Source organism: Herpailurus yagouaroundi, unplaced genomic scaffold (assembly GCF_014898765.1).
Source record: "Herpailurus yagouaroundi ecotype Mexico unplaced genomic scaffold, PumYag 197, whole genome shotgun sequence".
Classification (NCBI taxonomy): Eukaryota; Metazoa; Chordata; class Mammalia; order Carnivora; family Felidae; genus Herpailurus; species Herpailurus yagouaroundi.
Genome location: NW_024412428.1, coordinates 29,031,186 through 29,054,753, shown reverse-complemented (window position 1 = coordinate 29,054,753; position 23,568 = coordinate 29,031,186). Strand labels below are relative to the sequence as shown.

Below are 23,568 nucleotides of genomic sequence, written 5' to 3'. Positions count from 1 at the left end.
TTCTGGTTCAAAAGCCACAGTTTAAGAACCAAGGTACTAAAGCTAACCACATGCCTATTCTATGCAATTTCGTTCTTAGGTATATACCCCCCAAAACAAAGTGCACGTGTTCACCAAGGTACACGTACAAGGAAATTCACAGTGGCTTTACTCATACTAGCTAATAACTGGAAATAACCTAAACATCTACTGTTAGTATAAACTGTTTTGTTTTTTTGTTTTTTTTTTTTTTTTTTTGAGAGCACACACGTGCGTGAGTGGGGGAAAGCCAGAGGGAGAGGGAGAGGGAGAAAGACTCTTAAGCAGGCTCCATGCTGAGCACAGAGCCGGAGGTGGGACTCAATCCCATGACCCTGGGATCATGACCTGAATCAACCGAGCCACCCACGTGCCTCTGTGCTATATTTTTAAACAATGAAATACTACACAACAGTGAAAAAAATAACTACTTCACACAATACGGACATATCTCACATGTTTAAAGCAAGACACAGTACCAAACTCAACTGGGTAACTAGTCTATTATTCCATTTATAGGAAGTACAAGAGAAAGCAAAACTAATGGTGACAGAGATCAAAATGGGAGTTTTCCTGGTGGGTAAGGGGAATTATTGGCTGGGAAGAAGGATGAGGGAGCTCTCCAGATGGAAGTGGTCCCCATCTTGATCTGGGGGGTATACACATGTGTAAAACTACAACTTCAGTAGCTGCAGACTTACGATGTTATACACACAACCTCAAAAAAATGTTCTTAAATAAAACAAAGGAGATGAGAAGTGACAACGAAATTCATTGCAACAATATCCTTTAAAAGCAACCCATATAAGCTAGATTTCCAATGAAGGCAGCGGGGCTAAGACGACCACAACAAATGTAGCTTCTGAAATTAACAGTTGTCTAGATGACCTACTGAATTATGGAGAAAAATGCTCAGTGCCTCCTGTAACATTATTCTAATCCTGATCCCAGAAGCTTCTCTGGGAAACAGAGCACAACAGATGAACCAACCATTTTATCCGAGGGCCTTCATATCTAGACCCAAAAAAACACACCCCAACTTAAAAGGTTCTAAAGGACCTGGCCCCTGGCTTCCTCCTGGCACCATCACTCACTCCTCTTTCATCCCCCTCTAGTGAAATGGGCCTTTTTTGCTGCTCCTTGAGTCGGACAGCCTCATGACTTTGCATTGGCTCTTTTCCTACCTGGAATGCTCTTTCCCCAGAGCTTCACATCACCCTCTCTCAGGTCTCTGTTCAAACATCACCTCTTCAGACAGACTCTACTACACATGTGGCAAATTTCGTTTAGCAGTCCTAGCTAGAAAAAAAACATCTCTTGCCTCAAACTGCTAACCTTACCTGTATTAGATATAACAACTAGACAAGGTTTGGTTTCCTCTTTCCCTCCTACTTCAAACCAAGAAAGCCCTCGCTGTATTTTGCAACCAACTGCATCATGTATCCCTCGCTTGGGCCCTCTTTATTATTTTTAATTATTACTTAAATCTTGCTCTTTTGACTTTTCTTTCTACCTTTATAGTCTTCCACTTCACACAAATACAAAGTGTCCTGTACATACAAATGCAAGACATAATACAAGACTTTAATCCAGAGCAATCAGTGTCTTATACAAAGCAACTCCAAAAAAAAGTTCTGATATATGAGTGGATAATGAACAGTGACAGGACATCTGGAAATATTCAGGAACACGGTAAAAGGTTTTGTTCCAGCAGTCTGCACTTTTTAGCACAGCACCTGGTATGTACGGATGGCAAGAATTATCATCAAGTGGAAAACCGAATTAACAAATATAATCAAGCCTAGATTTCACTTTTTCTCCTACTCACAAATGCCATTAAAAACAAAAACAAAACTGTTTCCAGGCCAACTATGAAGGTTAACTACGCCCCCAAGAAATAAAGAAGGCATTCGTAAGCAGCTACGAGGATGCAGTAACGCTCTACAACTGGGAGGGGACATGAACAAGGCTCTGGAGTAACTGGGGCACTGTGGAACCGAGGACAGACGGACACTGTCAGGATTAAGGATGATACACAACATCAACAGTAACCCCGATCCCAGGAAGGCAGTGCCGAGAAAAGGCGGGGTCCGCTGGAACCCGTGGGGGCCGCGCTCTCCCAAGAAGAGTGGAGGAAGCGGAGACTGATTCTCTCACCTCTAACGCCGCCTGGGGGTCCTCGTCGATCAGAGAATCTGAAAAGCTCCGGAAAAACCTGCCAGCGAAAACAACGACATGCTCACTAAGGAGAGGGTGAGTGGGAGGGGGAGATAAAAAAATAATTAGCGAAAAGAATAAAAACACGCACTTCTGGGCTGTTGCAGGTTCTGCTGCAGCTGCCGCCATCCCTAATAATCGCTGTTGCTGTTAGAGCTGCTACCACCGAGGTTACGAGCTGCGCCGCCGCCCAAGGGGGAAACTTCTGGAGAAACACAAACTGAGCTTCCGTCCTAAGTAGCCAACGAGCAGCCACGCAGCGTGCGGCGGGGGGAGGGGAAACGAAAAGTGAGCGCAGGGCGGGCTGGGACCGTGGAGGACTGAGTCTCGCGGCCGGCCGCGTCCCGTGACCAACACTCCCAGTCCCCGCCCTTCGCAGCCATGGTTACGGACGCGTGGGCTATTCACGTCTCCGCACTCCAACAGAGCCTTCGGGGGTAGTAGTTCAAAAGCATTTTTGTACCATACTGTTATTCCCCAGGAGCGTGTGACGCTTGGGAAAGTTTTGCATGTCTATTAATAATAAGCCACATCGGGCTCCATTTTCATCACAGCTCACTATAATTCTTATCATGGCTCCCCGAGGCAGCCGAGGCTTTCATGACCTGTGACGTCATTCTGCACTACGTGTCTTTTCCGGGAGCGTAGTTCCGGCCTGTGCGTAGTTCCTGTGATTTATGCGCTGGGAATCCTAACGGACAAGGACTTGCCGGAAATCGTCCTGCCCTTGCAGATACTAGACTGAAGGATGCACTTTGGTTCCGGTTCGCGTGTACTATTCCATTACCCAGGACTCCACAGCCGCAGGCTTTTTTCCTAGTTGGCTTCCCCGAGTGAAAAGAAAACTTGTTACATCTAAAGGCACCAAAGGGAGGAAGGTGGCCTAATATTGTGTCAGTACTGTTTTACTTTTCCAATCTAGTCAGGTCCTGTCCTCTCACCGCCCTTTGACACACGAAGATCTGATGGAAGCTTCTAGGAAGTTCCATGGACTAGGGGTGGAGAAAGGAGGAGGAAGTGGGAGCGAGCTGCCCAGTCAGTAGACATTAAACAAGTAAATGAACTTGAGTGTCTACTACATCCAAAATCTAAACTAAGCCCTGGGATTCAAAGATGTTAATATCCTCTCCAGAAATTTAAACTCATTGTTTTAAATGCTAACGTGAATGGGAATAGCCATAATAGCAAGGACAGGCACTCAGCCCAAAAAAAGGTATAAGGATGGCTTTCTCAAAGGTGTGATACCCGAGCCCCAGCCTCAAAAGCTAAATTAGAATTAGGACAGACAAGAACATGTGTTAGAAAAACGATGATATGAACTCTAAAATTGGTAGAGCCAAAATTCAAGTCAGGTGAAATGCCAGGTCATAAACAGCTAGATGTGGTCTTCTGAGGAGCTTGGATGTGATGCTCTTAACGATGCTAACCCATTACAGGATTTCTAACTTAAACAGGCCTTAACAGTCACATTTGCATTTTTAAAAGTATGTTCTTGTCTCTGTGCTATGGAAGAATGGTTAAAGGGAAAAGAACAGTTGTTGGCCACAACTGCTGTGTTTCAAGCCAAAGTGACCCTCTTACATAGGTCAGTAATTGTAGGGATGGACAGAAAGGTAAGAGCAGAAATATGTGAGGTAAAACTGGCTGGGTTTGCTGATCTTTTAGGATCAGTGCTTTTTGTGTCATATTAATAAGGCTTCACCTACTCCAAGGGCATGAGGCTATTCTGTGTTCTCTTCTAGATGCTTTATTAATTTAGGTTTGACATCCAGGACTATGATTTATCTCGCTAATTTTTGAGGAAGGTATGAGCCTGAGATCAAAGCTCTTTTCCCCCAATATGGATACCTGAGTGACCCAGCCCTACTTACTGAAAATGCTGTCATTTATTATTTCGCCTATTAAATTCTTTTTTTAATGTTTTCTTTATATATTTTGAGAGAGAGCACGTGCACACGTGGGGAAGGGGCATAAAGGGGGGAGGGGGGGAGAGAGAATCCCAGGCAGTTTCCATGCTGTCTGTGCACAGCCTGATGCGGGCTCGATCCTGTGAATTGTGAGATCATGACCTGAGCAGAAATCCAGAGTTGAACACTCAGTTACCATCCAAGTGCCCCCACCCACACCCCACTAAATTCTTAAGGTACTTTTGTTGTCAAGTAGAAGACCATGTGTATGTGGGTCTATGTGTCTAACCTTGTACCAGTACCACACTATCATAATTAATGTAGCTTTATAATGGATCTTGAGGTCCTAGAACTTTTCAAGTTTGCCTTGGCTATTCCAAATCCTCTGTGTTGCCATTATTTTATACATTTTATACAATTTATTTCCACTTAGTTACAAATTTTAGAATGAGCTTGTCAACTTAAAAAAAAAAAAAAGCCTGCTGGGATTTTAATTGGACTTGCATTGGATCTGTAGATCTGTTTGGAGAAAACGGACTTCTTAATATTGAGACATAAGTATCATTCATACACCCTCCATTTGTTTAAGTGCTCTTTAATTTCCCTCAGCAGTTTTGTAAATTTCAGTGTAGACGTATCACATATCTTTCATTAGATTTATACTTGGGTATTCGGCTTTAAAACAAAACTTTTATTTATTTATTTTGAGAGAGAGAGAGAGAGACAGGGTGGGGGAAGAGTGAGCAAGGGAGAGGCAGAGAGGGAGAGAGAGAATTCCAGGTGGGCTCCACGCTGTCAGCACAGAGCCCTGCGTAGAGCTCAAGAACTGTGAGATCATAACCTGAGCCAAAATCAAGAGTCAGACACTTAACCAACTGAGCCACCCAGGCCCTCCAGTTATTTGTTTTTTTTAATGCTATTTTAAATGACATTTTAAAAGTTTTATATTTAGGGATGACTGGGTGGCTCAGTCGGTTAAGCATCCAACTTCAGCTCAGGTCAAGATCTTGCAATCCATGAATTCAAGCCCTGCATCTGGCTCTGTGCTGACAGCTCAGAGCTTGGAGCCTGCCTCATTCTGTGTCTCCCTTTCTCTCTGCCCCTCTCCAGCTTGCACTCTGTCTCTCTCACTCTCTCTCAAAAAATAAATAAACGTTAAAAAAGATAAAAGTCTTATATTCTACTTCTTTGTTTTTAATACATAGAAACAGTATTTTTACATATTGACCTTCTATTTCTTTTTTTTTTTTTTTTAACATTATTGAGAGACAGAGCATGAGCAGGGGAGGGGCCAAGAGATGGGGAGACACAGAATCCGAAGCAGGCTCCAGGCACTGAGCGAGATCATGACCTGAGCTGAAGTCGGATGCTTAAGCGACGGAGCCACCCAGGCGCCCCTTGACCTTACATTTCTAATACCTTGTAGGTTCTTTTAGAATTTCTATGATTACAATTTTTCATCTGTGAATAAAGATTGTTTAAGGTCTCGTGAAATGACTATACCATTCATTTCTTTGTCTTGCTGTCTTTCACTGGCTGGTACATCTCATATAGTGTTGAATGGAATAGTGATAATGGGCTTTCTCTCTTGGCTATAACATCAGAGGGGAAGGCATTCAATAGCAAATGCTTTTTCTGCCTTTACTGAAATGTTCATATCTATTTTTTCTTTAAAGTGAATTACTTTGATTTTCAAGTGTTCTCTAAATGGCCAATATGCATAGGAAAAGAAGTTCTACATCAATAGCTATATTAGGGACATTAAAGTCCTACTTTGCTACTAAACACTCACCAGAATTGTTTAAAAGGAATTCCAATACCAAGCCTAGGCAGGGATATGGGGCACCTATAACTGGTGTATGTTGCTAGTGGGAGTATAAATTGGTGTCATTACTTTAGAAAACTTTTTTTTTTAAGATTTAAAAAAATAATCTCTACACCCTAACATGGGACTCGAATTACAGCTCCAAGAGTTACATGCTCCACAGCCAGGCACCCCTAGAAAACTTTTGACACTATCTACTAAAGCTAGTCATACATATACCTTGTTACCCAAAAATTCTACCACTGGGCATATCCCCAAGAGAAAAGAGTACTTAGTTTGTGTACACGAATATTGATTACAGCATTATGCACAGGAAAAACTGTAAATAAATATCCTTTGATAGGAGAAAAATACTATAGAGCAATGATTAAGAATAAATTGCCAATACACACAACAAAATGTAGGAACCTCACATACATACCTCACATACATAATGTTGAGTTAAAGAAGCCAGACAGGGTACATCTCGATTGATTCCATTTACAGGAAGATAAAAACTATTGTGAGGGATACCAGAAAGTGATCTCCTAGCTGAGAAGAGCCATGAAGGAAACTTCTTGGATGCAGGAAATGTTACATATCTTGAACCAGGTGGCAATTACACCAATATATTCAGATGTAAAATTTTACTGGGTTGTACACATAAGATTTGTACCCTTCATGCCTCCATAAATAGGAGGTAAAGATTTAAAACACAACCAGCAACAGTCAGAATTTGAAATTTATGACATTTACAATAGCATCAAAAATATTAAATACTGAAAAATAAACCTGACAAAGGATACACAAAAAGTATACATTGAGATTTATGAAACATTGCTGAGAGAAATTAAAGAACACCTAAACAAATGGAGATGCATCTATGGAGACTTAATATTGTTAAAATGTCAGTTCTTCCCAAATTGATCTATGGATTCAACATGATCCCAATCAAAATCCCAAAGGTTTTTTCTGTTTCAGTTGAGAAACTGATTCTGCAAATTCAGGTGGAAATACATAATTAGAATAGTCAAATCAACTTTGAAAAATAACAAAGCTGGAGAACTAACACTACTGATTTCAACACACCAACCTTTGTATGTATTGGCACAAAGATCAATAGAACAGAATAGAGTCCATAAATTCACCTGTACGTATACGACAAGTGATTTTCAACAAAGGTCCAAAGATAACTCAGGGAAGATAGTTGAAAAGGATAGTCTTTTGATACTTTTTAATTGAAAGGGACAGTGTTTTCAACAAATTGAATATACAAAAGCAAAAAAAGTGAACATCCAATACATACCTTGCATCATCTATAAAAATTAACTCAAAATGGATCATGGGCCCAAATGTAAAATTTAAAACTATAAAACGTCTAGAAGGAAGAAAACCTTAGTGACCTGGGATTAGGCGAAGATTTCTTAAATATGACACTAACAGCATGACCCTTAAGAAGTTGATAAATCAGACTTTACCAAAATTAAAAGGTTTCTGCACTTTAAAAACACTTGCGAATCATATAGCTGATGAAGAACTTGCATCCAGAATACATAGAGTTCTCAAAAGTCAGTAATATGAAAGCAACAGAATTTTTGATGGACAACAAATTTTAACAATCATTTCATCAAAGAAAATATATGGATGTCACATGAGCACATCAAAAGATGCTCAAAATCAGGGGCACCTGGATGCAGGAGCACTTGTATCACAACCAAACTCCTGGGGCAGCAGAGACAGTGATACAAAGCCTAGTGTTTAGTGCTTGGCAACAGTGGCTACAATTTCTCCACAAAATCACTTGTGCAGTTTTTTCCTAGCTGTTTGACTCAGATTGACCCCGATTCTCTAGTCCTTTTGTCTATTCTATGAACTATACAATATTCTTTTTTTTTTTTTTTAATTTTTTTTTTCAACGTTTATTTATTTTTGGGACAGAGAGAGACAGAGCATGAACGGGGGAGGGGCAGAGAGAGAGGGAGACACAGAATCGGAAACAGGCTCCAGGCTCTGAGCCATCAGCCCAGAGCCCGACGCGGGGCTCGAACTCACGGACCGCGAGATCGTGACCTGGCTGAAGTCGGACGCTTAACCGACTGCGCCACCCAGGCGCCCCTACAATATTCTTATAATAAAATTTCTTTATGCTGAAAACCAGAATCCATCTCTATTGCTAAGGACCCAGAACTCAAACTGGAAGACAATTTGGTATTTGGAAGTGGAATTCTCCAAAACTGACCCTGGTATGTTGTATAACTGACTGGGTATGTATAAAAGGCAGGATGAAAGGTACTGAGGACACAACTATTCCAGGATGGGAAAATGGTGACCCTGGGACAGGGCATCAAACTTATATCATCAAATGGTGTGTTCTAAAGCTGACTCTGGAAAGAGTATCCTGAGTGCTCATACTGGATGTGGCTGTGGAGGACAAGAAACCAGGGGGACACAGCTGATCTGAAAAAGACGACTGCGTATGATCTCAAACATCCCAGGCATGAAACTGGATCGAGCAACAGGATGGGACTTTGATCTCACTTTGGGAGAGAAATACATGTTTTATGTAGGCATGAGCGTTTTTGAAAGTGTCTGTAAAGAAAGATGCGTGTGGGTGATGGTAGGCCACACCATTCTCCCTCATTTCTTGCTGGAGAGCCCCGATTTTGTTTGGCACCATACACATCTAAGTCATTCATGGTAACCCTACTTCCTTGGCTAGCAATTTGTTTAGGAAGGGGTATATGACAAATCTAGCCAACGAGCTCTGAAGAGACGGCTGTTCAGGGTATTCTGGGAAAGATCTTCTGACAAACAGAAACCTAGAAGGAACTACTGCAGCTATCTGCAAGTATGGCAGAAGCCATCCTGGAAACTAAAGCAAAATGCTGAGGATGGGAAAGCAGAGAGGGAAGAAACCTGGTTACTATCACCCCTGAGTTCCTGAATTAACTAACCTGGAAACCTAACTCCAGACGTCTTATTTTGTACTATTTAATAATTTTAAATTGGGTTTTTGTTTCATGCAACTGAAAGCACCCCAATCCGAACTGACAGGATTTGGAGAGTAATATTTGAAGATAAGGCTGGTGGGACCAAGAAGAGTTAAGACCATGCAGGACATCAACTCTGAGGACAGTGAGGAAGGGCTTGACACTAAAGGATTTGACATAATGAAATTGGAATAAACATTAAAAAAATTTTTTTTAATAAAAAATAAAAATTAAAAAAAGTGAAAGCAATAAATTGAGAACTTAAAGTAACAGTGAGTTGGGGCACCTGGCTGGCTCAGCTAGTTGAGCATCCAGCTCTTGATTTTGGTTCAGGTCATAATCCCAGGGTTGTAAGATCAAGCCCTGCATTGGGTTCCATACTGAGTGTGCAGCCTGCTTAAGATTCTTTCTCTCCCTCTGCCCCTCTCCCCTGCTCACACACACTCTCTCTCTAAAATTAAAAAAAAAAAAAAAAATTGTTTCAGGGTGAGTTATAAAAGGTTAAATGTTGGAAAGGTCAAGGAAGATAAGGACAGAAATCTGGCATATGGAAATTAACTACTAGTTAGTGACCTTTGCAACAGTAATTTCAGGGTAATAGGGCAAATGCAATACTATAGAAGGTTAAAGAATGAATGGGAACTGAGAAAACATCAGGTTTTTAGGTTAGGACAGTGAGAGTAACATCACAGGCCAGAGAGCTAGCTATGCTCCTGTTCAGGAGTTCAATATGAGGAGATTATGTTAGGGGATGCATGGCTAGCCAGAGTTCTATAGGAGAAAGAACTTTCCCATGACTCTCTTAGGGTGCTTAGCTGGGCCTAAAAATCAAACTGACAGTTTAAAGAAGGAAAGCATACCTATTTATTTTAATGTTTTACATGATGTGGGAGCCTTCATATGGAAATGAAGATTCAAAGAAATGTTAAGCCCAAGTGTTTTTATACTAGGTTTGATAAAGAATGGGAAGTCATGAAAAATGACAGAAGAAAAGGGTATGAACTAAGGGTAGTAAACTGAGGGAAATTTAGCAATGCCTATTTGTTCAGATTCTTTTCTGCATTCCTCTGACTTCAGAGATTAAAATGCTCCTTTTAAAATCCAATTTTTTAAGAATATTAACTGACATGACAAAATGAGTAAGTGTGTAAGTTACTACTAGGTACAGGGGTATTGCATTGAGATTTTAATTTTCTTCTTTTTCTGGTTCTATGTTTTCTAAGTTTAACAATTAACTGATCTGATTTCTAATTAGAAAACTTGTTTTTTATTTATTATTATTTTTAATTTTTTAATGTTTATTTATTTTTGAGAGACAGAGTGTGAGTGGGGGAGTAGCAGAGAGAGAGGGAAACACAGAATCCGAAGCAGGCTCCAGGCTCTGAGCTGTCAGCACAGAGCCCGATGCGGGGTTCGAACTCACGAACCGTGAGATCATAACCTGAGCTGAAGTCAGACGCTTACCAACTGAGCCACCAGGCGCCCCAGAAAACTTGTTTTTTAGAGTGTGTTGAATATTATTGCTAAGAAAATTTTATTGTTTTCTAATTTATAGAGCTTGGCAATCCATGTGTGCCATGTAGAAGCTGCCATCTGGCATAGCAGAAAGGAAAAGTGAGAGGAGGAACTGCATTCGGCAATTCTAATCTGACCGATGGAGCTTATTATACGAATACTTAATAGCATTGCAAATACCAACAACATTTTCTGTATACTTCTTCTTCTTAAGAAATAATTGCTTGAAAACACAAACACTGAGAATTTTTACATGATTTATTTAATAATAAACCAATTAAAGATACAAAAACGTTTAGAGGCTTCCAAAATTTAAATTTTTGCTTAAATACAAATTCACTCTGTAATATGAAAACATAGAACAAGAGACCTCTAAACATGATTTTTTTCATCTACAAAAGTTTCTCCTTTGCTGTACTAGAAAATTTGCAGAAAACAATTTTTCTTGTGAAATTAAATGTACATTATTTACAGTTGAAAAGTAATCTAAAAACTATTTCATTTCCGAGACTCAGATATATATGTATATTATCTTTGTACGCAACCCCCCCAACTCCCAATAAAAAAATGATCCAAAATATAAAGCAATTATGCTTTTATAGCAACTGACTACTCAGCCAGATGAGCCCAAGGTGTGGTTGCTTTCTGGGCCCTTAAGAAAGAGCCTTGACTCTTTCAGAATGGCAGTACATCATTTAGCACTCAGCAATGTAAGTTTACTGTTGGGCCACGGTACACAGTGGCCTAAAAAGTTAATGAACACAGTATTTAGGAAGAATTCAGATTCATAGCAGATCTTACAGATAACAGAAGAATGAATTTTGTAGGTTGTAGGGCCAGTTATTTTTCTGCAATATGTTAGCCATATTTACATTAAGAAATAAGCTGATAATGTTTTAGTTGATATAACTTTAAAATATAGGAGCTAGAATCATTAAATTTAGAACCAGAAAGGAGCCTGAAGATCATCTCATCTAATCCAACATATCCCTTCCTTTTATGGGAGAACTGAGGCCCCAAAAGATCCAGTGGCTTTGCCCAACATCACACAACTAATTAGCAGAAAAGCCACTCTTAGGCTGACGCTTTTATACTATCCTGCTTCTGAAACAGGTTCAGCCGTATCATGGGCAACTTTCAATTTTTAATGTTGTTTTCTACATCTTCATAGTTCCTTATACAGTGCAACCAACTAAAGTCAATCTAACTGAAATCATAATTTTAACAAAGTATAAAATAGGTGTCTTGCATTTGAAAGGGTCAAGACTTTAAGTTACGCAAATGGAATGAAAATGGTTCCTATATAAATCTCCTGTTGCCTTGTATTTAAGTACTGTATTTACAAAAGAATCAGAAAAACTAATACGATGTAAAATTAAAAAAGAAACTTAAAAAATGCTTATGGTATAGCAACTGAAAAAAATCTGAAAAGGATGTCTTCATAGTATAAAATGCCTGTTCCTTCACAATTGAATTCTGAAACATTTGCACAACAAAGAGAAACACTTGGGTACCTTCCCTCATCTAACAAAGTCAAAATTAACTCTAAATTAATATTTTTAACAATTAACTACAAAATTAGGAACATCTGTAGAATTTATCTTAGAATCAGTCTGAATACAACTGGAAATGTTCAATTAAAAAACAATCATCCATAATTCCTTTGGTATATTAATTAAAAAGAGTTGGGTTCCAGCAATTCATTTTGTTTCACAGCTACCTGAGAGGCAAATCCATTGGAATTGGATACCACCATCACATAAGGCTGTGGCTGTTGCTCAGTCTTCTCAATGTCTTCTTTCAAATGATCTTCAACTTCCTTTTTCTCTACTTCCTGTATAAGAGTTTTTGTTTCTTGAGCTTTGATAACCGAAGTGATTACAGTGCCAGGTGGGTGAGCAACAAGTTGTGAACTTCGAGGAGAAAAGGTCACCACAGGAGTAGTAGCACTGAAGGACGGAGATGAAGCCATACTGACGGTTCCGTTGCAAATGGATTGAACATTGCTAGTAAGTACCTGCTGTACATGGGCAGGGCTCAAGACAATCGAAGGAGGGGAGCCTGGCTTCTGTGACTGCAGCATGACATTTTCTTTCAGTACTGTCATGGGCTGTGAGGATGGAATGGCTTGTAAAATAAATTTCTGAGATCCAGCACCTGATGATGGATCTGTGCTGGCTATCACTGTTGTGATTGGCACTGTCTGGAGTGTTACTGTATGCAAATGCTGATTCCCAGGAGACACAACCACTGGAACTTGGGTTGGAGCCTGTATAGTCCTATTGAGATTATGAAATAAAAGAAAATCAGCATATTCTACACAACTGAAAACTTTTTTAACATTTGAAGTCATTTTGACAAAATATGAGTTATACATTTCAAATGCTACTCCCTGTATTTTCAACACAACATAAACATCATACCAGACCCTGTATTATAATGGAATGTCCAACACAAAACTCTCAGGCCATTAACTATGATACCATCTGCTGTACAAAGTGCCACATTAACACAAATGGGGAAGCAATTTTGTTGGGGAAGGAGGAGGATATCAAAATGCTTGGCAAAGAAGTTATTATGAACTGCCTGAAAGAAAATTAGAAATTTTATTTTTTTTTAAGTTTATTTTTGGAGAGAGCGAGCAAGAGCACAAGCATGAGCAGGGGAGGGGCAGAGACAGAGGGAGACAGAGAATCCCAAGCAGGCTCCATACTGCTAGTGCAGAGCCACATGCGGGACTCGTACTCAAACCATGAGATCATGACCTGAGCTGAAGTCAAGAATCAGATGCTTAACCAACTGAGCCACCCAAGCACCCCAAGAAAATTAGGTATTTTCAAACAAATGTATTAGATTCACTCTCATTATTTTTAATACTTGAGGGATAATATCATCCACATGTTCATCCACAATTACCAGATTTCATATGATTGTAATTGTTTTCAACCTGTTTCTCTATATATAGAGGGAAAATGCTCAATTAAAAAAAAAACTCAGTCTTAAATGTATATTGAACAGAACTATAAGAAGAAATTTAATAGTTCACAGTTCATATTGTATTACATAAAACGAGTCATGAATATAATGAACTCATGGGGGTTCTTTAGGTTGGCATTGAGAGCAAACAATAAGGGCAAGCTTTGGCAAAAATAAATGGAAGCATGTTTCAGCAATTTTCTCAGCTCAAATAATCTTTAACATAAAATCCTTTAATGTACATCAAGCTTACATAAGGTTGTTAATGATATTGTGAGTCAATCCAATTTTAAAAGTTCACTGGTGTGAAAATTATTGTTATGGCCTTTGTTAATATAAAACAAGCACAGCTGAAAACACTCAGCATCTGATCTCAACTGTTTCCTCTTAATTCTATGAAGCTATTATACAGAAGATAGATGACTGCTACTTCAAATGGTCAACAGCTAGGCTGGTGCCCATCACCCAAATGTTAATCATTGCACACAGATTATTATAGGCAAATTTTATATGTTACAGTTATGTGGCTTGTTACATATGTGAGAAATAAAATTCTGGAGAAAACAAATGGGTTAGCTAGGTAGACATAGGAAAAGAAAACTCAGTGCAGCTTAAGAGAAGTTCAAAGCAAGTGGAATGACACAGGATGACTAGATCCTACCCACTGTGGTAGGATTCTGATTTCCAAGTTCAGATTCCAACCAAGCCGCCTCTGTGACAATCAGCCTAGAGCAGGATGTTAGCAGCTCTTTTGAAGGATGGAGTTAGAAGAGAATATGAGCCGGGTAATGAAGATTTAATAGGTGGACAGGCTATGACTAGAAATAAAGGCCAGATATACTGATAATATTGGCAGGCAAGAAAAGAGTTGGAAGGATACAGAATAACTTTGGGATCCAGGCAGCTTTTCCAAAATACACTGTTCTTCCTTCTTCCCCTTGCCTACCTGAATCAGGGTATCTTGGGTGGGTATCTTGGAGCCTGGGTATGTTAACTGACCCTATAGCCAGATATCATTTCTTAAATTAAGGGCTCCCCATAACAAGAGTTCATGGCCATGTACATGTAAATAAGACAGTACGTGGCATATAGTAAGCACACAGATAGTATCTATAAATATGTACAGCCTTGCCACCCTGTAAGTTCTATTATCCCCATTTTACATATAAAAAATTAATGCACAAAGAGAGTGAACAGCTTGCATAAGGTGACCAGCTATATAAGAAAAGAGGCCAACTGCTGCAAGACCTTTGTGCTTGCCCGTTACAACACACTGCCACTTCTTCAGTCCCAAATAAATTCAGCTAAAGATGAATACTGTCTTTTCTATCTTTAAACTGTGGGCAGTTACACACCTTTAATACACAACTCCTTTTTCCTCTTTTCCTCATCCAGGTGTGGCACAAGCAATAACGTACTTGGAAATTTTCCATATTGCTAACCAGGGCTACCACCAGACTTTCAATGCTTTTGTTCAAACTAGAAAAAGACATCCTTTTCTCCAAACACCTGACTGTCCTCTGCCGGAAAATATATATACTCATTTATATATATATATAATGTAAATATACTGGCTTATTTGAACAAATTCTAAAATAAGTGATTTTCACTAATACAAAAATTCAGAGATTAAAGGTAAAATATCATGCAGCCTTTTCCCAACCACAGAAAATTTTAATTATTTTTTTCTTAGTTAATGATTAAACTGTCAGTTGTGTCTGGTTATATTATATAACAAAGGTTATGTTACAGTTAACTACTTTATAAAATTTCCTACACTGCTTGTAACCACTGGTATATACTGGTAATTTAAAATTCCTCAAACTTTCTGAGACTAAGAAAGGTATACAATGTAACATTTAGTTCTTATTGCGTATCTACTTAGATGTCAAGGACATGTCATTTAACTGTTATGATCACCTGTAACACCATTAACTGTTAAGATCACCTTTATTTTAGAGATGAGGAAACAGACTCAGAATAGTTAATTAATCCAATTCAATGTCACATCTAATAATTGACAAGGTTGAAGGGCTGGAAAGTTACGCCTATAGTCTTCCTACTCCATTACTTTGCTTTTAAAATAATTTGCACATTATACATTTTTTGAGGCTAAGTGATTTAAAAGACCCTAAGACAAACTACTGGTGCTTGAATAAATATTACAGAGAAAAAAATTATGTTAGGTTGGTATGTGGACTTGCAAATTTATCAAGGGACAATTTCAGGAAAATATTTTACCAGAGGTTTACTTTTGTTGTAGCTTCTTTAAATAACATGAAGCCAGAGTCAAAATTAAAGCACATATAAAATTAAAGCAGAGTAAAAACTGAGCACATATACCATAAATCATTTAGAAAAGCTTAATAGGGGCGCCTGGGTGGCGCAGTCGGTTAAGCGTCCGACTTCAGCCAGGTCACGATCTCGCGGTCCGTGAGTTCGAGCCCCGCGTCGGGCTCTGGGCTGATGGCTCGGAGCCTGGAGCCTGTTTCCGATTCTGTGTCTCCCTCTCTCCCAAAAATAAATAAACGTTGAAAAAAAAAATTAAAAAAAAAAAAGCTTAATAGATTTCAACAGACATACATGAAATTATGTGATATAAAAAGATATGAGCAAAGGAAAAACTGAGAAAAGAAAAAACATGTTGTTACTTCATTGTAAATGACTGGTAATCATGAGAATCATGTGACTCAACAGGCAGGGTGGCAAATCATGAGCTCACTGCTTTGGACTAAACTTCTTCATTAAAACAGTCTTCACCACTTACTAGATGTGACCAGGTTCCTTGGCCTCTCCTGGCCTTGGCTTCCTCATCTGTAAAATAGGAATAATACTACCTATATCTCATTGATAAGTTAGGATATTAGACATTAATATATGGAAAGCATATAAAATACAGAGAGTGCTTTGAAAATGTCAGTTCTTATTGATATATTCACTGAATATTCTAAGTCCTATAAATTTTTTTTTAATGTTTATTTTCATTTTTGAGAGAGAGACAGAGCATGAGTGGGGGAGAGGCAGAGAGAAAGGGAGACACAGAATCTGAAGCAGGCTCCAGGCTCTGAGCTGTCAGCACAGAGCCTGATGTGGGGCTCGAACTCACTAAGCGTGAGATCATGACCTGAGCTGAAGTTGGACGCTTAACCGACTGAGCCACCCAGATGCCCCCCCCTTTTTATTTAATTTTTAATAATTTTAAGTCCTATATATTCCATTTTCTCTTAGCTACAGATCTTTAAGTGGTCTTTGTTTTTATTAATAAGTAGTTATAAAATTAAGAAAAATGTAGCCAAATTACTGCTATTTTACTTAGGAGTAATAATACAACAGTTATTTAGGAAAACCTCTCTATTCTTAAGAACTGTATGTTGAAATGTTTAGAAATAAAATGTCATAATGATGTCCACTTACTTGACAAATAACCAAGCATGAAAAAGGGTAGAAATAGAGAGAAAACAAATAAAGCAAAATGCTATCAACTGTGAATCCAGGTGGATTTAAATATGTGAATATGTGGATTTAAACTCTGAATCCAGGTGTTCATTGTACTATTTCAGCCTGTTAATATTGTGAAATTTTTCATGATGAAAAGTTCAGGTAATTATAAAAAATACAAATAAAAAATAAAGAAATCACTAAATAAGGAAATAATCTAATGAAAAATGATTCTAATAATGCATTAAAATTTCAGAGTAATATGTACAATTTGCTTGAAATTTACTTAACACCTTTTCTTTCTTTCTATATAATGGAAAAGAACAATAGCAAAACCGGAGTAATTATATTCATTATTCATTAACTTTGGCCTTAACATATCCAGTAATTTCAGGGAATAAAATGCATTCCATTAGAGGCTTAACTGTTTTAAAATAAGTAGGATTTTTGAGAGATACAAATAAAAGATACAACCAAATGTGGGAACAATTTTTTTAAAGTCAAAGGAATGATTAAGAATGTGTGTATATATATAAAAAAAGAAAGTGTGTATATATATACATATAAATAGAAAATGATTTATTCAATAAGGAAGTATGTTTTAAACTCTGAAAAGTTAAAGTTTTTAATTTCTTCATTATATAAGCAGTACACTTAGAGAACTCATTATTCTGAGAGGAGATAAGAATGAATATATACACTATTTCAAAATAAAATCTATAAATCTGAAGGGGTGTTATGTGATAGAGACTATGTTAAGCAGGACAATGAATAAAATGTGGCTCCTGCAGGGTTACATGTATAGGAGGAGACGAGCATTAAAGTCAACTGAAACACCTGGTTCAAGTCCCAGATTGAGCTGCACTGCACACAAGCAGTCAGCTTTAACTGTGGAAGGCAAGGAAGGAATCATGAGCAGAGAAGTGAGAGCTGGTAGCAGAGCTCCAGAAATTTAACTGCAGTCTGTGTGCAACATGAATCTAACAAAAGTTGCAAGAAAGTAGCATAGCAAAGCTGTGACTAGTAGTCTTATATAACAGGTTGGACTCCAGAGAAAAAATACTGGAGGCAGGAAGCAGGCAGGGAGTCCACAGAACAATCAGGGACCTTAGAAATGAAAATTCGGAAAAGTACACAAAAGACAGTTTGCAAATCATGGATAAGGAGTGTAATTATAGCATTTTAATATCTAGCACTGAGTATTATTCAGAAATTGACATTCAGAGTAATAAAGTATCCAATACAGTATCACAGTTTCATATCCATCAGAGCTAGAGTTCTGTGGACCTTTTTTATTGCAAGGTGAGGGGATTTGTTTTTATTCTCAAGGTGTAAAAAAAAGATGCTAAAAAATAACTGAATCACTCCACGAAGGGGGTCCTAGTGATTAGCTTATGACTATTGGATGTTTCCTATTAACACAAATACACACAATGATAAGATGACAGAGCCTAGAAACCAATGGGAGGAATCACGTACTTCCAACTAGATACTCAGTTATCACACAAAACCAACAGGACGTAGAGGAAAATAAAACATTAAAAAGAAAATAGATAAATAAGTACTCCTTTAATAACAGTGAAAGACTGATCCTTCCTGTCCAATTAAAATGGGACAAATGTAACCTTTCTACTCCTTGCAAGTCAATTTTCACGATGCCACAAGTTTAAATGGACCATACAAGGAAGACTAAAACATCTAACTCTGTCTTGATTCTGGGTAATGCTTCTTACCTCAAGATCAACTGAACAAAAATCCAGCATTTATATTCAGGAATATACAAATGTTAAGACTGAAGTCAGCTAATAAAAATAATCAAAGAATCATTTTTATTGTATTTGGACGGGCTCCTATATTTTATTGTAATTCACATTCTGGAAATTCATGACGGTAGAAAAAGAGAATGTTACAAATGTCCATCTAATTTTCTGCCTTTCCTCTTTTTCCCCATTATACATCAATGAGACCAGTCCCAAATGCTGCAAAAGACCAGTTTAAAGCAGACAGGGTTTTCTTGATCAATTTGTTGTTTCATCTTTCCCAGGGTTATGAGATAAATTTGATTTTATTGCTATAAAACTATTTTTCCAACTTTTGCTACTCTAAAAGCCCAAAAAATTAGATTCTTGGCCTCTTTGAACTTTAAAACTGCTCCGTGATAAGATCTTCTCAAGGAGTAATGTTGTTTCTTCGAACTCACTATATTCCAGAAGGTCATGATTGTCAATTTATGTTAAATTTTTACAGCTTCTGACTTTGAAAGGAAGGTCTGAAACCATTCTCTGGAGTTTCTAATATGCGGATTGCTTCTTGTATGGATCAATCCAATCGTACAAAGGTACAGTAGACTAGACTTAATAGAATAACATCAAGTAATGTCAAAGTTTAAAAACAAGGAATCACTGATAGAATCAGGATTGATGTCATCTGCTGCTGAAAACAATCTGTTGAATAAGATTTCTAGCTTGAAATCAATACAATTTTTATTCTCACTTCTGAATCCTAACGTATTTAACTAATAATGGCTCTCTGGTCAGAAACATCACATAATGAAATGCATCAATAACTTTATAGTTTTCTCACCTAATACTCTGAACGGAAGAATTTAATGTTTCATCCTGCATGCTACTGGTTACGGTTGCTTCTCCTTCTGGGACAGCTTGTACTGGCTGTACTACATGAATAGTCCGGAAGAGCTGGGTAGGATATGGAGACTGTGCGGGCTGCACTGTCCTCAGAACTTCTGATGGCTGTGCAGCTTCTGCAGGATCTTTGGGTTTTGTAGCTTTAGAATTTCCCGGCTTTAGAACTGTAGTGGCTCCTCCTTTTATCCCAGGACTTGAGGATACTCTCGATCTGCTTGCTTGGCTCCTACTTGAAGTAGTTGTTGAAGACAGTGATGGATCTGAAGACTCTATGCTGGAACCTGGATCCTCATCATCTATATAAATAAGATCTTTTGGCATTTCCTTGAACTGATACACCAAGCGCTGACCTTCTACTTTTGCCAGAATACCCCTTTGGTAATAGTACCTATTCAAAGCAGACAATTTTATCAATATTTTATTCAATTAAACATAAATTAAAATGATATTCAACAACATTAAAAATTCCCTAATAACAGAAGTCTCAAGTTGGAAACAAGTGGGAGAAGAATTTCAAAATGAAGGGTAGTTACTTTATATAAGAAAGTATAATTAAGCATACTGTTTTCTTTAAAAAAAATTGTTTTTAATGTTTCTATATTTGAGAGAGAGAGCACAAGTAGGGGAGGGGAAGAGAGACAGAGACAGAATCTAAAGCAGGCTCCAGGCTCCAAGCTGCCAGCACAGAGCCTGATGCAGGACTCAAACCCACGAACCATGAGATCATGACCTGAGCCAAAGTCTGACACTTAACCAACTGAGCTACCCAGGGGCCCCTTCTCTTTTTTTTTTTTTTTTAGCGTTTATTTATTTTTGAGAGAGAGACATAAAGAGAGAACACAAGCAGGCAGGGGAAGAGAGAGAGGGAGGCTCTCTGGAACCTGGAAGTAGGCTCCAGGTTCCAAGCCGTCGGCACAGTGTCCAACATGGGGCTTGAACTCATGAAATAGCGAGGTCATGACCTGAGCCAATGTTGGACGCCCTGCTGACTGAGCCACCCGGGTGCCCCAAACACATTCTTTTCTAAATATATATAAAACACACATACTTACATAGAAAAACCCTTATTGCCAACTAAACCTAAAACCAGTTCTGATGAGGAGATTGTTGATAAAGTATATGGATTATACAGTGAACTATCTAGTTCACTTTTCTTCATCTCCCCTTCTTCCAACTTGCCGGAATACTCAAATCTACTACAAACCTCAAGAATTTAGGGGCTTTGTGTGGCTCAGTTGGCTAAGTGTCTGACTTTTGGTTTCAGTAAAGGTCATGATCTCATGGTTCACAGGCTGGAGCCCTGCGTTGGGCTCTGTACTGCCTTGTGGAGCCTGCTTGGGATTCCGTCTCCATCTCAGAGAGCAGGAATTAGAGCAGGGAAGGAGCACAGAGGGAGACAGAGGACCCAAAGTGAGCTCTGTGCTGACAGCAGACAGCCCATAGTGGGGCTTGAACCCATGAACCCTGAGATCATGACATGAGCCAAAGTCTGACACTTAACCAACCGAGACACCCAGGCACCACGATGATTGCTACTTCTGGTAAATCTTTCTCAAATAGATGTGTATCTTGAGAGAGAGACAGCACAGAAAAAACAAACTAATAGTGAGCTTAAGAATAAAATGATACCCTAGTTCAAAATTTCACAGTATCTAACATTATTCTTGAAGCATTTATTCAGGTATATAGATCATATCTGAGATTTACATTTAAAATCTTGGGGCGCCTGGGTGGCTCACTCAGTTAAGCATCTAACTTTGGCTCAGGTCATGATCTCACAGTTTGTGGGTTTAAGCCCCACATCCAGCTCTGTGCTGACACTCAGAGCCTGGAGCCTACTTCGGATTCTGTGTTTCCCTCTCTCTCTCCCCTCCCCCACTTACACTCTCTCTCTCTCAAATAAACGTTAAAAAAAAAAATTAAAGAAAATAAATAAAAATGCACCCTCTTATTAAGTACCTGCATTACCACTATTTGTTAACTTTGTGCTGAATTCAAGTTTAATGGCTCCAAACATATGACTCCTGTGGTCAATTTAAATTTCTGTTGATGGTTTGCATTTTTTAGTCCCTTTATAAGGAAGCTGTCTGTTATTTGCATGAAAAATTTTTTTTGAAGGAAAACATTTTCCTAGATTGGAGTCAGATTTCAATTTAAATACATACTGATTTTTTTTTTTTTTTTTTTTTTTGAGAGAGAGAGAGACAGAGAGGGAGGGAGGGAGGGAGGGAGAGAATGAATGCATGCATAAGGGGAGGGGCAGAGAGAGGGAGACAGAGAATCCCAAGCAGGTTTGAGGTTCCGCACTGTCAGCACAGAGCCTGACCTGGGCCTCAAACTCAGGAACTGTGAGATCACGACCTGAGCTGAAACCACAAGTCAGATGCTTAAGCAACTGAACCACCCAGGCACCCCTAAATACATACTGATTTCTGTAAGTTGTGTGGTTTTAGTAATTCAATAATAAAATTCACCATTTTTGTAATCCTCTAACTTTTTAGAAGTTACCTACTTTGTAGTATTTAGGAAATAATATTCTTAACACAACGAACTACAAAAGCTTCATGTACCTGAGAGCTCTTCCCATGGTCTCGTAATTCATGTCAGGTTTGTTTTTGTGCTTTCCCCACAACCTGGATACTGCTTTGGAATCTACCAGTTTAAAAATGCCTTTTTCTCGCTGGGTCCATTTGATATATTTAGGACAAGTAGCTTTGTCCTGGAGCAGTGCCAGTAAAAACTCCCAAAGATAAATTGTGTTTCCTGAAACAAAAGCAATTTCTGTTGAACTGATTACAATTTCATTTGAAAGAGCAAAATTAAACACAACTAAAAGTCTTATGTAAGATGTCTGGACAGAGCAATCTTGGCAATTAGATTTCTGATAACTTAGGGAGAAAAAAAAACACTTTGAGAGGAATTTTTTCTTACCTCTTTAAGAAGCATTACCTAAGAAAAACAGTGAAAAAGAGTTGTACAAAACATTCAATAGTTGTTCTTTTTATATCAAATGGATTGACCTTAATTTTTTTCATATTTGGGCAGCAGTTATGAAAATATGAGAACTTCAAAACAGTATTATAAAGTGTCTATGAACTGAAAGGCTAACCTGGCTGAACTCTCCCAAGAGACTCATTATTAAATGAAAGGACACACAGGTACATAAAAAAATCTCTTGAATGGAAAAGTGCCAACTGTACTTTATAAGCATGTGGTAGCAATAAGATCCATTTCAATAAGTCAAGAGAGCTGGTAGTTTTTCCTTACAAAATGCAGATATTTTTTTTTTTTTTTTTAATTTTTTTTTCAACGTTTTATTTATTTTTGGGACAGAGACAGACAGAGCATGAAAGGGGGAGGGGCAGAGAGAGAGGGAGACACAGAATCGGAAACAGGCTCCAGGCTCCGAGCCATCAGCCCAGAGCCCAACGCGGGGCTCGAACTCACAGACCGCGAGATCGTGACCTGGCTGAAGTCGGACGCTTAACCGACTGCGCCACCCAGGCGCCCCTAAAATGCAGATATTTTAAAGCAATCTGTTACTTGACCTATAAGTATTACAAGGAAATTATAGTACTTACCCTTACCATCTTTATTTTTCTTCTTCACAGATATGTTCGGCGTAGTGGCTGGGGAATCTGGTCGTGGAGGTTTTGTTTTTCTCCCTGAAAACAGAACAGCTCTGTGTAAGTATTTGCCCTCAAAAGTGAAAGAGAATGAACAATTTAGCTGTTTATAAATGCTATTTGGTCATTTATCTTAAATTTTAATGCTTTATACATGGATCACACATAATGGTCTCCTAAATGCTATTTACTCAAAAGGAAAATAACTTCAGTGAAATTTTATCATTAGCATAGGTTAGAGCACAAACACTTTATGTATATATCAGCTCATTTATAAAAATGAGGTTAAGTTTAAAACATTATTATCTTGTCTTCGAGGGAACAAAACTGACAGTGCTTTCTTAAAATTTGGGGGAACATTCTTGACATTGATAAGACTGGGGCTCAAAAAATAAGCCATACAAGTTTGTCTGTTGGTTACATAAGCTTTTT

The 23,568-nt window shown here is 38.4% G+C and overlaps 2 protein-coding genes across 6 annotated transcripts in view; both read right to left on the bottom strand.

The window, feature by feature from the left end:
• Window positions 1-2,728, bottom strand: part of SUGT1 (SGT1 assembly cochaperone of MIS12 kinetochore complex) — a 44,709-nt gene extending 41,981 nt beyond the window's left edge. Inside the window, exons 1-2 of the mRNA XM_040448589.1 lie at window positions 2,327-2,728; window positions 2,176-2,233 (exon numbers count right to left, since the gene is read on the bottom strand). Coding sequence (XP_040304523.1) covers window positions 2,176-2,233; window positions 2,327-2,364 — 96 coding nt within the window. The 5' untranslated portion in view covers window positions 2,365-2,728. The remainder of the gene's footprint in view (window positions 1-2,175; window positions 2,234-2,326) is intronic.
• A 7,963-nt stretch (window positions 2,729-10,691) lies between these two features.
• ELF1 (E74 like ETS transcription factor 1) overlaps window positions 10,692-23,568 on the bottom strand; it is a 110,659-nt gene continuing 97,782 nt past the window's right edge. For 4 of the 5 annotated variants that reach the window (XM_040448583.1, XM_040448586.1, XM_040448582.1 and 1 more), the window contains exons 6-9: window positions 23,092-23,175; window positions 22,081-22,273; window positions 19,449-19,898; window positions 10,692-12,730 (exon numbers count right to left, since the gene is read on the bottom strand). In XM_040448583.1, the coding sequence (XP_040304517.1) occupies window positions 12,127-12,730; window positions 19,449-19,898; window positions 22,081-22,273; window positions 23,092-23,175 (1,331 nt within the window). In that variant the 3' untranslated portion in view covers window positions 10,692-12,126. The remainder of the gene's footprint in view (window positions 12,731-19,448; window positions 19,899-22,080; window positions 22,274-23,091; window positions 23,176-23,568) is intronic. The other variant, XM_040448585.1, reaches the window with a different exon arrangement.